Below are 18,756 nucleotides of genomic sequence, written 5' to 3'. Positions count from 1 at the left end.
TCTAACCAGGGTGCCCTCAAATACATGAGAAACACTGGCAAAACTGACGAGAGAAATAGATGCCTCTAAAATCAAAGTGAGGGGCTTCAAAACATCACTCTTAGCAACAGAAAGAACATCTAGACAGTGGATCAATAAAGAAACAGAGATATTGAATAATACAGGAACTAGACCTAGAAGACATATACAGAACAGTGCGTCCCCAAAATCAGGATATATATTCTTCTCAAGTGCTCATGGATCTTTCCCCAGGAGAGACCACATGTTAGGTCACAGAACAAGTGTCAATGAATTTAGGAAGACTGAAATTACACAAGCCACTTTCTCTGACCATAACTGAATGAAGCTGCCCATAGTAAGTGTCAGATGTGTGCCTGGACAGCCAGAATGTCACTCTTCTCTGGAGCTGGAAAAACCATGTCTGCCCAGAACTGTGGCTAGAAATGAGTTATACACCAGGAAGAAGAGGAGGTCACCCTCTAGGGACCAGACTCGGTCAGTGCTGAAAAAGGCCTGAGCTCAGTTACTGCAAAGGACACAGTTTGAATACAGGGCCGTCTGCAAGGTAGAGGTGGAGGCAACTCCAAAATGCCTAATGGTGAGGTCACTCCAAAACGGACAACAGGAGGACAGAACTCCCACAGAAAATGAACTTGCAAGTAAGAATGACAGAGCACACAGGCAGCCCAGCACTATGAGATAGCTACCAGACATAACAAAAGGGAGAGTTCATAATCAAAGGAGTGGTAGCAGAGCGAGCCAAAGAGGACTTCACAGAGAGTAATTTAAAATTCTCAAAGAAATAAAGGGAAGATAAAAGCCACAAAACACTGGACAACTATGAAAAAGAACTGAGTGGAAATCCAGGAATTGAAAATTTGAGACATGAAAATAAAAACAAAGAAATTCAATGGAGTAAATAGAAGACTGGTTGAAAAGAAAATAAGTAAATTAAAAGACAGATTTGAGGAAATTTTCCAGAATGCAGTGCAAAGAGATAAGAGATAAAAAATTACGAAAAGTCCCAATCTCGTGTGACTGAGGACTACATGAGCTCATCCAATTAGGAAGGGGCATGCCTGGGATGCAGTAAAGCACCCCCTGCCCTTCCATCACACTACGTGCCAGGAATCCAGGGCCAGGGTCACAAGTGAGCACAGCTGAATTGATGAGGAGGGGCAGAAGGTTAGTGGTGTCCTCGGGATGCTTTTATCAAATAGTCAGGCTATGGTGACTGGAAAAACAGACCCACTCAGAGCCGCTGCTGTGTTCTCTGCACTGGCAGATGAATCCCTTTGTCTCTCATGACTTCTGGGGATGCCACCCTCACCTACCCTACTCCAATGTCACAATCCCATGAAGTTTAAGAGCACAGAACCAATGCCCTCAGGTTGAAAGGGGATGGAAACAAACGCCATCCAAGTATATATCTACAAAGTGATTGGCACAATCTTATTGGCAGGTTGCTATGGCCCTGCAAAATCCAAACAGCATAAAGTGTAAAGTACTGGGGCCTCCTCTGCAGTCAAATTTAATAAACTTCTCATATCCCGAGGAGGAGAATACCAGAAACAGTCTCAACAAATGATCCAGCAACAGAAAAAAAAAAAGGGGGGGGGGGCGGGGGAGAAAGAGTTAGGAGGAAGTAGGATGAGGGAGCAAAAAGGACAAAAAGCGAGGATTCCCGTGGGAGGGACCTATGACCTCTGCGGAGGAAGGGCTGCTTGGGTGCACATGCTGATTATTTTACGTTGAAGAACACGCCTGCCCTACCTATTCTAACCACACACCCACTGACCCTGTCACCAACTCGTTGTGTGGCTTCCTGAGCTTCTGCCATCTACCACTCTGCGGGAGTTGCACTGATCAAGGCCCTCCTAGGACAAGGACTGTCCTAAGAGCTTTTACATATCACCTCGTCTAGTCTTCAGGCTAAGTCTGAGGTTCCAGGTTCCAGGATGGAAAGAACTTCCCACATCACACAGCTGGTTAAGTAGAGCAAGGCCTCCCTATGGACGCATTGCCAGCTCCTCAACCCTCTTTTCCTCCCACCTTTAGGCCTCTGCTGTGACTCGTGCCTCAGGAAGACAGGCTTTTTTTTTTTTGAGGGCAGGCCTTCCTCTTAGTACATGCTTGATAAATGTATGCTGATGCAATGAAATGCTGCCCACTTGTCTTGATCACGGAATGCTCAGATGAAGAAAAGTGGGTATCCTCTCCCCTTCTTCCTGAGTACTTGAACACCTGTGTGAGCAGATGGAGAGGCTATCAGCCTCTCTGAGAAATTCATCCTGGTGGTCCTGGAGTGGTAGGGTATGCTGCTGAGCTGAGGTTCCCACACCCTGGTGAGTGGATGCAAGTGGGCTGAAAAGGCTGGCAGAAGCCTGGGATCAGGACAGAGAGGCAGATGTGGGCAGGGACTCTCTGGCTGGAAGCAAATGGTTGGCATTAGAGATTCCTAAAATTGCCTGGTGCCAGCATACAGACCCTAGTGGCCACATGGGACTGGACTGGCCAAGCCAATCGATGGCAAGACCAGTGAGGAGGCAGAGGGCCCTGTGTGGAGCTGAGGCCTCCTTTTTCCTCCCCTTCTTAGGCGAAGGGAAAGACAGTCAGAAAAACTACACATTTACCTGGGTAGTCATCCCCAGAGACTACAGATCTTGTAAGAGGCTGTGATGTTACTAGTTTAAAGCTTGTTACCAGCTCCCTTCCTTAACCAATTGGAAAACAGGTCCACTATAGGATGTAAAAGAACAACATGTTCTGAGCAGGTCTGAAGGGCACCAGTGAATACATTTTTAATTCTGTTAAAAAAGAAAGTGGCCAATTTTATAGAGAGAAATAAATGATGTGCTAGGTGACAGACATCACACTTAGAAGGGGCAGTTTCAGACCAGAGCCCTGTTTAAAAGACCCAAGACTCTGAAGTGTCAAAAGGGGTCCAGTTTTTTTTGGACCTCCTACACACTCTCCCTAAGTTTTCTTTTGTTTCCCAGATGCTCCTACGACGAGCTCCTACTCTCACCTGTCTTCCTTGGGGGCTCCCCTTTAGAGACGGGCTCTGCGGCCCCCATGCTTCCTGGAGCTAACCAAGGTGGTTGCTGTCTTCAGTTGTCTACTCTTGACATCGTGATGCAGGGATATCTTGATGCCACTGACTTGAAGGTGCCAAACAAGTTCTAAGGACAGAGGGAAGCAGAGTAACACTGTACTGCTTTAAGCCAGTTTTGAATTTCCTGATGTGTGGCAAGGAGAGGGCTACTTCCTTTGTTAGACTGTCATCTACAGAAAGGCCTCCACAGGCCACAGATCATGGCCTGCTATCAGCTCAAGGGAAGGGGTTCTTTACTCTAACCGGTCCACCCCAAATTCATCTACCTAGGGGAAGAAACTGTTAGGATGGGATGCCACTTTCTTCACACAAAGGTATAACACAAGTGCTAGCTGCTGCCTGGGGCACTGTATTAAAGCAAACAAAGAATAGACAGAAAAGCTCCTGAGCTCCATTTCAATTTTGTGCCCCATTTTCATTATGACTGTGGTTGGCAGGTGGGAAACACCCATGTCCAAAATAAACTTCTTCAGTGCTATTATATCACATCTTTCTCACCTTGTATGAACTTTAGCCTGCCCCTCGGGGTAATCTCAATATTGAATGGGGAATCTTGAGAGTATGCTGACATACATGTACAATAGCATTGGTTGGTAATGTTTTTCTTTCTGTGCCTGCTATTAGCTCCTTTTCTTTCTTTTTCATAGAAGTTAACATAGAAAGAGAAATTATGAGATTGCTGACTTCAAAGGTTTCCTCATGGAAAATGCCTGTAATTTTATTTTCTCTATTTTTTGAAGCACTTTCTCTCAAAAGCTCTTGATTGTAAATTATATGGTGTAGCAGAATACAAGTGAATAAAAGTGCCTTGGAGTGAGAAGCCAGATCTCAACTGTGCTATTTCTAAACCTAAACTATGGGGGAAAAACCAGGACAACCAAGAAATAGCCAATCAATGACATTAAATTATAATGTAGCTTTCAAGACTTTCAAAGATTTGAAGCTTTTGGGATAGGATCATGACAGGTGGCAAGCGATGACAAAAGGATGGTACAAAACTGGAGCAAAACCTTTCCTGACAATATTTTTCTCTAAAGTTCTTTAAAGGACTGATTTTTAATAAGTTATAATTAAGCCATTAGCTAATAAAAGTTTTTCAAACTGTTAAGTACGAAGGATTAATTTCAGCCCAAGAGGCTGAAAACTATCAAGGGTTTCATAAAACAGAAAGTACCAATTTAGTAAACCCTTGATGTTTTTGTACTAGTTGTCCCTAAATATCCATTCTATTCTTTCTTTTTATTTAATAATAGCTATATCTCAGGTGGGCCATCTGACCCCCAGGGTTCAAGGGGAGGGGATCAGCAAACTTGTTCCATTAAGGGCCAGATATTTAATAGTAAATGTTTTAGTGTCTGTTGCAACTACTCAACTATGGCTGAAAGCACCCAAGAGATACACACATCAATGGGTGTGGCTGTATTCCAATACAATTCTATTTACCGGAAGAGGCTGAGGGCCAAAGTTTGCCGACCTCTGACCTAGCTAAGGACTACATTTCCCGGCCTTCTTGCTGGATATGGCCATGATGATTGGTCTGGGACACGAGATGAGGGTAAACTGCTGTGTGCAACATGCTGTTTATGTCCTTCAAGGAAGTATGCCCTCCACCTCCCCTTCCCCCCTTCTTACTGGCTGGAATGCAGGTGTGAAAGTGGGAGGTGGAAGACCCACTTTGGATCATCAGTGACAGCCATGTATTGTGAGGGGCAGCCTGGGTTCCCACCACAGGGGCCACATGCAGTCCTGGACTGCCCACTCACGTAAGCCATTCTGTTTTTGGATCCCTTTGTTAAAGCAGCTTTACCTGTTCCCCAACAACATATATGTCAATTAGGAAATGATGAGTACTTTATAGATTTTTTTTTAAAATGTGCTTTATAAAATCATTTTCAAAGATAACACTGATATAACATGATGAGCCTTTTAAAAAACAAACAATAGAACACAGGACTTCAAATATATAATTCTTCCAATAACAATGCCATCACACAGCTTTGAAGGCATGTTCTAGATGTGCATTTAGACAATACCAGTGACCACTTAAGCAACACCCCTTTGTTCTAACTCAAATATACTAGGCCCAATTTTTCACACCAGCGTTGTTGAAGGCCATTTTCATGAGATGGCTCTCTAAGATACTCTGAAGCAGAAGGCAAGTTCTAAAGGCAGTTTTCAGTAGGGTAGCACCACTCAAGAAAGTGCTTTGGACTCAGGGTGACTGGTTTGATATGGAATAGATCTCTCCCCTGTTCTAAATATCATTTAAACACACTGCTGTGCAATCACACATTTGCTCACTATGGTAGAGCAATGTTTTTTATTACGAACTCTGCAATGTTTTTTATTACGAACATCAGGAATATACTTATAGTACACACAGTCCTTCAGAAGCTGTCTTTTTAAATGTATCCCTTCTATTTCCTACTGGTTTATAGTCTCGCATGGAAGTTGAGTGCCAAAACCAAAACTAAAAGGTTTGAATTTTGGATAAATGAGGAATTATTACCCTTAAGAGCATGGGGATTACCTCATAATGTAGGGAAGTGGACTTGTCTCAACAGATATAGCGTCCACTTACCACATGGGAGGTCCACGGTTCAAACCCAGGACCTCCTTGACCCATGTGGAGCTGGCCCAGGCTCAGTGCTGATGCACACAAGGAGTGCCCGTGCCATGCAGCGGTGTCCCCCGCATAGGGGAGCCCCATGCACAAGTAGTTCGCCTGTGAGGTGAGCCACCTAGCATGAAAGGAAGTCCAGCTTGCTCAGGACTGGCACCACACACACGGAGAGCTGACGCAACAAAAAGAGACACAGATTCCCGGTGCCACTGACGAAGCGGACACAGAAGAACACACAGCTAATGGACACAGAGAAGAGACAACTGGGATAGGGAGAAGGGGAGAGAAATAAATGAAAAAATAAATCTTTAAAAAGAACAAACATAATGTAAACATTTTAAGGCTACTTCTATTTTCTATGCAATGAAATGCAGCAGTGATACCGCATATCTATTAAGATAGGATAAACTGATAAAACCATCAAAACTTTCAGTTTTCAGATGAAGATGCAAAATTTCACTATTTACAATGTAGAGTTTATCCTGCCCCAACCCGCCCCCCCCCCAAGTAACCTAAATCAGAACATTAACTTTGGCTCTATCAAACGTTAAAACTGTGACTTTAAGGAAAAGCAGACATTATTGAGCATTTAGGACTAGCAACTTCACTTGCATTGATGTAGAAGGTATGAACCTACTGAATTAAAATCAGATTTGTCCTGCCCAAAGTCAGTTTTTCTAAAGTGCCATCACTCTTTATTGTGCTGATTCATCTGATTATAAATTTCATTTTAAAAAGAAAGTTCTCCCTGAATTATTCCATTTCTCCTTTATCACCTAAATTTACCTGTTAATTTTTTTTTAAAAAAATTTTATTGTAATAACAAATATACAACTAAAATTTCCCATCTGAATCACATTCAAGTGTACAATTCACGAGTATTACATGTGTTTACAATATTGGTGCCACCACCACTCACCATTATCCCTACTTTTTCTTTACCCAACAATTATCCTCACCTCATCCCCTGGCCCTGGTAACCTATAATCTACCATCTGTCTCTAGGAAGTTTAAGTTTGCTTCTTCTAGGTGTTTAAAATACATGAGATCACACACTATTTGTCTTTTTGTGTCTGGCTTATTTCACTCAACACGCCGTCTTCGAGGTCCATCCATGTTTGAACTGTTCATTCAACATGTTCTGGCTAAAGAAAATGAGATGAACTAAGAACAGCTCAGCACTGAACCTCAACCATGACTACCGTTTAAACAGAGCTAAGAAAGACTGAAAGGTCCAGGCAGGACCCAGTGCAAGGCCACGCTGCTGAAAGCATGTCAAACGCACTTGGCACAGACGCAGAGAAGGGCAGACACACGCTCTTCATCAGTGAGGGCCAGAGCCAGGCTTGGGGCTGCGCATTCAACATACCATAGGGGCAAACAAGAAATTCCGAAAGGTTTCAGAATTTTCCCAAACAAGTGGACTGTCCAATTCCGAAGTCTATGCTTCTACTGAACTACAAACCTCCACAGTAAAAGGAAAGGATGTGGAGTTATTAATGCTTAGATTCACTGCAATGTAAGTGACAACAAAAACTGCTTTCTGAAACAAACTTTATTTATATCATTTAGTTTAAAAATGCTGTCCCTCACCTTAGGTTTTGTTTTGAAATATGATGAATGGTTGTGTGCACTTGTCAAGCAGAATTCCCCTTTCTCCAGCCTTTCCTCTCCTGGCACCTTCTGCCCGAAGGGCCCTCTCCTCCCTAGGTGGTTAGTCCCTACTTCCCCTTTAAGGCTTTGTCCAGGAAGGCCTGCCCCTCTTGGGGTTATTTGCTTTTTGCCTGAGTTAAAGAGCAAATGCATTCACATTTTTTTCTTCTCTCCCCAGCAATGCAGGTATGTTAAGTTTTCATTTATGATTACAAATAAGGTTTGCTTTTTCACCTACTTTTACCTATGCTGACATTAAATGTACTGATGAGACATGTCAATTCCATATATGAAAGCCACAGAAACCCTGAATATCTATAATGAGGACTGAAGGATATATAATACATAATAATTTAAATTGCCAGAAGCAGAACTGTTCCCCTCTAAATGCTGAAGAAATTATTTTTCCCAGAAGGAAAGTTCCTCTAAGTTTCATTTTCAAAGGCTCTGTGATTTTTCTCTTGAAAATCTAAGGTATGTTTTTAGAGAGGAAGAAAAGGATAAAATTGCCTGTGTTTTAAACAGATTTTACACCAGATAAAGAGAGAGAAGGGATTTCCGTGTTTGTGTATGTATTTGTGAATACACGTCATATGCCACATACAATCTAAGGATCATTCAATTGGAATTCTCCTGTCCATTGACTGAGCATAACCTTAGGAAGGCCCAGTGGCACAGTAAATTCCATTTGCTATTCTTGGCCTCGTCTGTAGGAAGCACATCCCTAGGTAAGAAGAAAGGAACGGGGTTTGGAGTTATTACCTCCCAATGGCTGAACACCAGCTGTGGGCTGGCCAAGCCACTTGTCCTCTTCCTGATTTCATCAGCAAAGCCAAAGCTTTCAGCCACGGGCAGCACGGCCTTGATGATGAACATGTCTGTCCCTTCCTTCATTTCTTCTTGAAGCACTCGACCTTCTCTCTTTGCCAAGACAGCGTAGACTCGACCTACCAAACCAGACATCGTTTTAATTCTTTGACCAGTCACGCGTCTTGGTCCACAAGCAGACATGTAATTACATATATACCCTGCCGCCACCCAGTAATGAATAACTTTGTTCTCAATAATTTTGGTTTGCAAGAGCATGGAAAATTTTTTTCAAAGTATCTATTTAAAAAGTAGAACATCACAATTATACAAAAACTGTAAAACAATAGATAACAAAAACAAAAAGCGAAATCACCCCACATTCCATTACTCAAAGGCAATCCCTAGAGCAGAGAGAGCCTGGGAAGCAGGAGACGTGTGGAAAGGCCTCCCGCTACCACCTCACCTATGAGCTATCGCTGAAGTAAGAAATCCAAGGAGATGAGTGTGACTGAGCTTTGTAAATACAAAAGCATTTTCAAAATTGTGAGACAAAAACCTGCTGATGATGACATAGGCTATGTGGACCTAGTAAGTTAGCAGCTGACACAGCAATATTTTTATACTAAAATTTAAAACCACACGTATATAAATGCTTGCTCGTATTTTTCTTAAACTGATTAAACGGCATGAGCATAAGAGGTTTACTTCCCTGAAAGTTGATACTCTTTGCAATCTTCAATGCCTGGTAACAATTTCTATTGCCACATTACGAAAATTCTAGCAAGTTCTCTTGGCTGACACTTTTAATTCGTTTTTAGGCACAATTGTGCCTTATACCCAGGAGGGAAACATCACCCCCCTCTGAATGGCATTCCGTAAGAGCGCCTCTCGGTGCTCAAAGTATCTCTTCAACCAGAAAGCAGAAGAGACTGCAAGGAACAGAGATCATCTGACAATCACAGACTAGTGAAGAACTTGCTGCAGCTAGCAGACACTCCCATTAAAACCTCCTCCTCACCTACCACTTGAAAGGAGACTTGTAATCAACTATCATCCTTAAACACTTAAGCCACTGCAGTTCGACAGAGTTAAAGCCCCCTTTAGCTCCCACCTGGGGCCCTGGACTCTGCCCCTCTAAGCAACAGTGTGACCAGTCTAGTGGGGGGCCACCCTGAGTTTTTATTTATTTGTATTTTAAACTAAAAACTGAGGGCATGGAGCAAAATTGTCTGAATTCCAAACTGACTCAGAGTTCCCCCTGGCGGTGATTATTAGGCAGAATAAAGGGAAATGAATGGTAGGACGTTGTGCCACAAGGCCTTAAACCAAACCAAACCAACTCTGATGGCCTTCCTTATCTCTAGGTTTGGCTTAAAAACAAATTAAAAATCCCATCAGTGATGAAGGTACCACTTTTACTCTTTCCTACTTCCCCCAGCCAGCTACTTCCTTTCTCGCCCACATTTTTTAAATGGCTAGTTTCCTGGTTTTTTTTCACTGTCTTTCAACACCTAGGCTCCATCAGGTGCCCCTAAGCTCTACTGAAACTGCATCCTTGAAGATGCACAATTTTCCTGTTCCTAACCTAAATGCTTTTCCCAAAAGTGGTCCAAGGTTTTTGAAGCTACTGATCAACACCTCCTCTGCCACTCTCTGATCTTAGTCCCTCTCGTGATCTGCCTCCAGGCCTTCTGACCCTGTACCACTGTTTACTAACTCCTTCCCTCGAAGGGGATTCTTTGTGGCTCTTTAGTTTTCTCTGAATAAACCCTCCCTTCCAAAGAGCCTAGGCCCTCGCTCGGCATTTGTGTGGACTCAACTCCTAGCTTCATGCCGGGGCTCCTCTGGCTGTCTGTAAGCCAAGCTCTTCCTGATTCCATCCTTTCTACAATGACCACCAGGGTATCTCAACGTGCAGCCAACTTCCTTTTAAATTCACCATGTCTAAAGTAAAATTCATTTCCTTTTGCAAAAGGCAACTCCATTCTCCCAATGTCATTCAATCCTTTTCCCTTGTCATTTATACTAGAAGTTTTAGAGGTACAGGGTCACAGGCCAATGGGCTAGAAGGGAACTTAAGGGCCAACAAGTTCCACCACATACCTGGTACCAAGTATGAATACTTTTAAAACTCACTTCCTTCCAGGGCCGCCCATTCCCTCTTTAGACAGCCCTAATTAGTCAACAGTTCTTGAGCCCTAAATCTGTTCCCCTGAAGTTTTTAGCCATCAGTCCAAGTTTTTATCATATGGGTGGGGTAGCGTATGAGCAGCCTTTAAGATACTTGAGTAGACAGCTACCTTGACTTCTTTTTTCCAGGCTAAACATTCCCAGTCTTTCTGTGACTTGGCCTTGACTTTTAGACCCATCTCGGCCACTTTCCTATTTGAACTACCCTGATTTACTGATATCCCTCTTGGAATGTGGTACCCAAAACCAAAAACAACACTTACGGTATAGTCTGAAAAGCTCTGAAAAAGGCAGAACAATGATCTTCATTTGTGATCTCTTCTAAATAATGTTATTTATCTGAGATTCACAGAAAAAAAAAATCCTTACCATAATAGCTAACACGTGTGAAACTCTACTCTGCTGCCTCATTCTAAGAAAAGTTTTAAGATGGTTTATGGAAGTAAATACAAAACAAGGGGGGGAGGGGGAGACTGAAGAAATTGGGGCAAATAGATCCACAAATAGCTAGGCCAGTGGGATCCTGCCCCCTGACTGCTGGGGTAGACAACAGCAGCTCCTTCCCCAGGGGTTGTGCCAGCAGGCTAGATCAATAATTGCAACTGAATGTAATTAATTGTGTGATTTTGAGTTATTCAATTTTAATTCCACTAAAACTGCATCTGAAAGTTGGGGCAGAGTGATGGATCACTGAACAAAGGAAAACAGTTATAAAAAATCTGCTGAGAGCACTTGGCTCTCTTTACAGGTATACCCCATGACTGGATACATTCAGAGACCCTCGAAATCTGCCACTGTTAACACTGAGAAATTAATATAGTCCCATCAATGAGGATTTATGTACATATGGTCCCATGAATACAGAGTTCCCTTCAACTGGCTATCTGTTCCATCACACCACACTCATTCATTTGTTCATTCACCTAAAGAAAGATCACTGTGTACCCTACTGTATGCCGGCAACAAGGAAAGAGGCATTCATCAGGGAAAAAACAAGACAGGAGGTTAATCATACGAAGGCAGTTTTGATCAGGGCTCGACTTCAAATGCTCTCCTATAAATATGTCAGCTGCAGGCAAGGCCTCCTGTGACCTGGCTATCACCTCCTCCCTCAGCTTCTCTAAATGCCAGGGCAGCCCCTATGCTCAAGCCAGGGCAAACCCTCACTACCCACAGTACCCACTGGGGTTATTCCACTTGGAGCTCCCGGTTTCTTCAACTTAGTAACTCTTAGCCCAACTCCACATCCAAATCCTTTTCATCCTTCAAGGCTTATTTGAAAACAACTTGCTCCATGAAGTGTTCTCTGATCAAGCTGAAGACAAACCATTTCAGTATCACTGAACCTGTCTGTTCTTTTATGGTATTATAGATGGTATTATAGATTCATATACATATGAATCTATATTCTTCTGTAAGAGTAAGATTCATCTGTAGATTCCAAAACCTTTAAAAACTGTTAAGTTTGACAATTAAAAGTATGGGTTTTTAAAAAATTTTTCTTTCAGAATTTAGGAAAGCAAGCAGTTATTCACAGCAATGTTTTCTCTAATAGTAAATAAAGTGGGGACAATGTAAATTTCCAATTTGGGGATGATGGGTGAATTACAGCACACCAAACTGATAGGATATTATGCAGATATTAAAATGAAAATTATGACCACTAGGTAGTCAAATGGAAGCATACTTATGAAATAAACAACAAATGTAAAAAGCAAAAGGTTACAGCTATACAAAATGTACAATTATGGACACGGATTGTAAAAGAAGATGGAAAATGAAAGCATGATTGCAGAGGAGGAAGATATTTCTTTTACCTTACGATTTCTGTTGTTGTTAATATTTGTGAAATGACTTCAATTAAAAAAAGAAAGAAATTGATAGGCATTAGAAGACATCCGTTTGCTTTTTATTCTTATAAACCAGGTCACAAAACCCTCTTTTCCTTTTGTCACAGAGCTACCAGACTGCTAAGTCAAGCAAATATGGTTGACAGGATGCAGATGGGCTTTAACCAAATAAGAGATAAAGGATGCTGTGAACATATGGGGAATGTGGGCTCATTACTATTATAAAAATGAATTTAACTAAAAGCTTACAGGAAATGGATGTTAAGTTGGCCCACCCTGGAAGGAGGTCCCTAGTGAGGTGTCAGTGCCCCGCTCACAACTTTGTGTCCTTACTGCCATAATCAACAACCTGAAGATTCAGAGGGCATGATGATCAATCCAAAGGTAACAAATACTTTGACAAAATGAGGATAAACAGACAAGGGCCCAAAGATAACAAGACAAAACTAAATATGGATAAATTCAAGGGTCTACACTTGGGTTCAACCAACCAAGTATCCAGGAGAAGAGAGGCAATACTAAAGAGCCTTATCTATAAGACTTGTGACAAAGAAAGCCAATTCAATGCCAGGTTGCTGAACTCAAAATTATTCCATCCATCAAAGCCCATTTCAAAGTACCATCATTCCTAAGAAATCTTCCCTGTTTCAAATTTTGCTGAAAATACATTTTTTTATACTAAACCCAATCACAGTTTAGTTTCCAATTGCTTTACATGACGGCTTTACATAATTAAGCTTTGTCACCTTAACTCATCTCTCAAAGCAGGAATCACGCTTAACAGCACTGACAGATAACAGCTCAATAAATCTTTGTTGAATTGAATTATGAAATGGGGATGAAATGAAAAAGAACCTCACATTTTGAAAAAGAAAATATTTTAATGAACAGTGAGTGAAACTAAGGATTTTCCTGATACATTGAGGTGTATATGTTCTAACAATGTAAACATTATTTCTACACATATAAATAGAAGACATGACTACAATAACCTCAGCTGTGATTTAAACTCTAATATTATCTAATGGAAAACTAATACTATCTAATTTAAAATGTAAGGTCATTGTCAAAGACAAAACCAATGAAGGGCTAAATGAAAGTGGTTTATAGGTTAGATGAAAAAAATATGAAGAAATTACTTACTAGTCACATGACAACAGATTAAAAACACAGCAAATCTGATGTCCAATCAAGTCCATTAAGAGAATTCTCACGGATAAAAGTGATTATAGAATCATCCCTTTAGAAAAGTAGATTTTACAGGTAAAGAAGGCTTATTTTCTTGGGATTATTTCCCTAGATAGAATGAATTAATGACTTTGAGATGATCATTTCCTTACAAAAGTTCCTTTGATCATAAACAAATTTATCCATTTAAAGAGAGATTTCTTGTTTTAGCAATCTGTACCAAAAGTAAAACTCAAATTGCTAATAAAAAGGACATGAAATCACTCTGTGCCAATTCTTGGAGAATTAGTCAGAAAAGTCTGAAGTCCTCACACAAGATTTCTGAAGATCCAGAAGGGAAGCAAAAGGCCTTGGGAAAACAAAGTCTTTTCATCTCATTTGCCGGTTATAGGTGGCGATTTAGAAAGAAAAAAAGGAAACATGGAAGTGAACAGCTGACTATGTTAACAGACCTTGGATGCTAGAGGTTGGCTATCAATGAAAAATAAGCAATGAGAAAATGGGCTAGGAGGAGATTCCCTAGCCTAAGGAAGAAGGCTCCAAAGCAAATCAGAAAAAAATAAAATTCAGATCAAATCTAAACAGCTTTTTGTAAGGCAGTGGGTACATTAGCCAGTTGGTTCAGCGAAGTATATTAAGAAAGGTGACAAGTGCCAATGGAAAGGAGACTGCATACTAACCAATCCATAACGTGCGAGTGACACATACACACAGACGCCACCAAGAGGGTAAATATACGGGAGTTCACAGGGATCACTGAGGCCTGACACAGTGAATTTGTGCATAGATAAGGCAAAGCAAAAACATATTTTGGTCCGTAGCCCTGAGGGATTAGCTACACACACCTTCTTAGAAAACGGCAGAACTGAGTCAGGTGAGGAAGGCCAGGATGAAGTTAGGACAGGTATTTCTGTGGGAAGGTCCTAGGGTTGCCTGGACGGGTGGCGTCCAGGTGGTGGTTTCCTAGTAGAAACGAGAAAATGGGCGTGGAGAGGTGACTCAACAGGGGTGACTCAGACAGTCTACTGGGAATTTTATTCTGGTAAATGCCAACAGATGATCCTGGCTTCAAGTGTTGTGATGAAAATATGCCCTATCAGAAAACAAAAGACAAATGCCACTCCAAATGGTTAATGAAGAAGAGATAAGAATTTTGAGAGGAAGTAAGTGTTCCTGTGTTCTTGAGGTTTTAGGGGAGGAAAAGGATAGGCAGAGACCTTCATGGACCCTGAACATTAGGAAGGGTAATTTCAAACGTAAGAGGAGAAAGGAAAAACAATAAAACAACAAGAAAAAGCAGACTCTAGGATAAGAGACCCTAAGGTAAAATTCCTTTTTGGAATAACAAGATAGTCTAAATGCTCAATCATGAATGAGTCCAATGAGGAAAAAAAGGGGGGATGCTGCCCTCTCCCCAATAGTAGCTCCAAAATAAATCAGTGGGGCTACAGAGGGTCCCTGTTGTGCCCCATAATGCCCACGTTACAAGAACACACACAGTAGATGAAAGAAGGGCATACTGGGAAACGGACTTGGCCCAGTGTTTAGGGCGTCCGTCTACCACATGGGAGGTCCATGGTTCAAACCCCGGGCCTCCTTGACCCATGTGGAGCTGGCCCAGGCGCAGTGCTGATGCGCGCAAGGAGTGCTGTGCCACGCAGGGGTGACCCCCACGTGGGGGAGCCCCCCGCGCAAGGAGTGTACCCCGTAAGGAGAGCCGCCCAGCGCAAAAAAAAAAAGAAAGTTCAGCCTGCCCAGGAATGGCGCCGCACACACAGAGAGCTGACACAACAAGATGACGCAGCAAAAAGAAACAGATTCCCCAGCCGCTGACAACAATAGAAGCGGACAAAGATGCAGCAAACAGACACAGAGAACAGACAACTGGGGTGGGGGGGAAGAGGAGAGAAATAAATCTTTAAAAAAAAAAAAAAAAAAAGAAGGGCATACCAACTAAAGGTGGGTCAGCAGTGTGTCTAGGACACTAAAAACCAGAATGAGCTGGGCCTACTAAAACAACAGAGCAAAAGACAGCAAAAAGGTCCTTTCCATTACTTTCAAAATAAGGGTAAGATATGTGCACACACCCTGGAGAAGACAGGGTAATATTACCAGAAGACAGCAAGAAAGCACGAGTGTGCAGCATCTGTGTTGCCCCCGCATTCTCCCAGGAAAGGAAAATGGTGAACAAATTATAGCAAATAAAACAAACATAATAGAAAGAACACTGACTTCAAGATAGTTGAGGAGTTGAGCAAGTACCTGGCCCTCTGAAACAAGTTCAAATCTCCAGGACAAGAATTATTTCCCACAACGCTCAAGAAATTTGCTAAAGAATTACAGATAATGGCCCAGGTAAAAGGTAAATAATAACTGAAATTTCTGAAAATAAAAACTCAGGATTACCATAAACTATAGACTAGAGCCCCCTGCTAATATCCCATTGGATTAGTACATATTTACACAAATATGAGGTCAACTTTTACAGACAACATGAACTTGGTTACACAAAATCATATCAATCTAAGCTTTTTTCTTTTTCCAATATGGTTAGTAAACTGATAATCAGAAAGGGGTGATAGACATAAAAGACTAAATTAATTTCATTAAAACATTTGATGTACTATTTGCTGAACTGTGTTTCTCACCAGACAAGAAAAGGACACAGCACACATGGGCATATAAATGACTTGAAGAAGTTCTGCAGTAATCAAACTTTCGCAACTTTGAGCAACCCACTTTTGTTTTTTTGGAGTGGGGGATAGCAAAGCTTGGATTTCTGCTTTTAGGAATTAATCAGCAAAAGAGCCTTACTAAAGAGAATATAAAATAACCACATACTGACTCAAAGAACCTCGAGGTGAGAGGCAACCTAACAATTCAGTCTTCTTCCTTATCCATGCCAGGGCTTGATCCTCCTTCCTCCTTACCACTGAAAACAGTGCTACGATCTCAAGAGGGTAAGAGAACTTGTGCCAGGCACTGTTGTAGGCAGGTACTTGTGTTCTTATTTTAATCGTCACAAACTCTAATGAATCACTATGCTTTTTTAAAATAGGTGAAGAAAGTAAGTCTCAGCGAAGTAATATCTACTCAAAAATCAAAATAGCTACTAAGTGCCAGAGTTCCCTGTCTCCTATGATTCCAAAGGCCATGTTGCTTCCCCCAAAGAAAGAAAATTCAGGGATAGGGTTTGATTAACAGTTTGCAGTAAATAAAGTCCCAAATGATTTTTTTCTTCAGAAGTGACAAAGGCCCTTTTGTGTTAGGAGTATAAGCATGTCACCTAACTGCATGATCATTTTCAGAACAACTTTGGTTACCTCGACTGAGATGGTTATTCACCGGAGAAAAACTGCTGCACAGGTTTGGAAGGTAACATATATCTGTTTAAGAGGCAGTTTCAACCTCATTTATCAGACCTCTTTCATTACAGAAAAGTCTTTCTATTTGCTGCATAAGAAAAGATCTTTAGTACTCACATTTCCCCCACCCCCATCAAGAGTTTAATATTTAAGGCACTTTGATTTCATGACCTTAGTTCCTAATTAAAGTAGAAGATGATGTGGTTTCTGCCAAAGATATTAAGTGAGTTTACGTTTTTTGGTCTAGGAGACTTGACTGCTAGTCAGGGTGTCTCTCGCTGCCTTCACCTTCCCTTCCTTACCGAGAACATCACCAGTGGCCATGATGTCACACGTGTACATGGCTGCCATCAGGCGCTGAGGTTTCACTTGCAGGGCGTAGCGACACGCTTCTTTCATGGTGGCAATCAGCTGTCCTGAGAAGGGTCCATAGCAGTCTGAGAGTGTAGCCTCTCCTTTCTGGGCAGTCCTCTTCTCAAGGGGCTCAGAGCAGCCATGGTGTGGTTCTTGGTTTTCATCTCCATCAGAACAGGTTTCATCTCCCCCCTGTCCCTCTTTGACCAGATCACTTTGTTCTTTATTCTGTTTGTCACTTCCTCCTTGTTCTTCAAATTTACTTAGGTCCCATTTTTCAAGAGCAAAACAGACACCCATAAGAGGTTCCTCGCACATGGGGCCAGAGAGGGTTGCTAGCTGGAAGCCACTCACGATACTGTTGCCTAAATCTCGATATTTACCGGCTTCTTTTGAACCTTTGCCAGCTGGGCCTGACCATACTGAGCTCTGAAAATCTTCACTTTTATTGATCAATATGTTGGGCCCACATTTTCTTGGACCAAATGACCAGATTTGGTCAACGGTGTTCCTCCATTTTCTCCCTGTCAGGTGTTGCTCTAGCTTTCCTTTGAATTCACAAATTCTCTCTTGGGTCTTTTGGTGAATCATCTGAGTATTTCTGCCCTCATTCAAAGAGGTTGTCAATTGTTCCACAGAACGAATCAAATCACTATTTTCTTCCAGAATCTGAGTGACTTCTTCTGGAAGGGGCATGGCTCGTACGCTGAGTGTGGCAAGTTTATTGGGAGTTGTTATAGTGATTAGCCCATCAGAGTCAACTTGGATTCCTTCAGGGATTTTGCTTTGATCTTCTTTTGTTTGGTGTATAACTGCAACTTTTTGTTGTTTCCCTATTTCTTCATTGACCATGTCAACTTTTGGAGGTTTTGTGATTGTTTCTCTGAATGGAATAATGGGTTCGGAAACACTGATTTGAATCTTTGCAAACCTATAGACAAATTCAAGAGAAAGAACAGGTTACAATAAAAACTGTATCAAAGCTTCCAAGTATAAATAGTACACAAAAAATATTTTGCCAAAACACAGAAATTTTAAAAATATTTTACTGTGAAAGAGCTATGATTTACATTATATCAAAATTCAAATATTGCTCTTATGATACACTGCGAAGACTACCTCTAATGGGAACATATCTTCAAAGAGTTCTTTGCATATACTAGAATTTCACTATTTCATTCATTCTCAAAATAAATGAACCACCTATGTAGATAAGAATGTTTTGAGTAGAAAATAAATTTTTATAGGAATTGATGTATGAATACTTTAAAATATTTGTAAACTTAAGAGTATATAGAGAAGAAAAACCCAAGGATGATAACTAAATAAACAACAGAGAATTACTATGTCAGGACATCTAGTCCATTCCTCACAGAGTATCTGGCTTTGTTAACAGGCTCACAGCAAGGCCTAGAGTGTTCTAGGAGTTTATCTAGAGCAGCACTTCCCAAAGAACTTTCTGTGATGACAGAAATGTTCTACTATATGTGCATTTATAGAACATATGGACTACTGAACACTTGAAATGTGGCTACTGCAACTGGAGAACTGAATTTTTAATTTTATGTAATTTTAATTTGATTTTAAACAGCCACATCTAGTGGCTTC

General features: G+C 41.3%; 1 protein-coding gene across 2 annotated transcripts in view; it reads right to left on the bottom strand.

Annotated features, from left to right (window-relative positions):
* EFL1 (elongation factor like GTPase 1) overlaps window positions 1–18,756 on the bottom strand; it is a 187,495-nt gene that overhangs the window by 4,802 nt on the left and 163,937 nt on the right. For both annotated transcript variants that reach the window (XM_004472092.3, XM_023582691.2), the window contains exons 18-19: window positions 17,097–18,079; window positions 8,154–8,338 (exon numbers count right to left, since the gene is read on the bottom strand). In XM_004472092.3, coding sequence (XP_004472149.1) covers window positions 8,154–8,338; window positions 17,097–18,079 — 1,168 coding nt within the window. The remainder of the gene's footprint in view (window positions 1–8,153; window positions 8,339–17,096; window positions 18,080–18,756) is intronic.

Source organism: Dasypus novemcinctus, chromosome 3, assembly GCF_030445035.2.
Source record: "Dasypus novemcinctus isolate mDasNov1 chromosome 3, mDasNov1.1.hap2, whole genome shotgun sequence".
In the NCBI taxonomy this organism is placed as follows: Eukaryota; Metazoa; Chordata; class Mammalia; order Cingulata; family Dasypodidae; genus Dasypus; species Dasypus novemcinctus.
The sequence above is the reverse complement of the archived record's forward strand: the minus strand, read 5'-3'. Positions and strand labels throughout refer to the sequence as shown.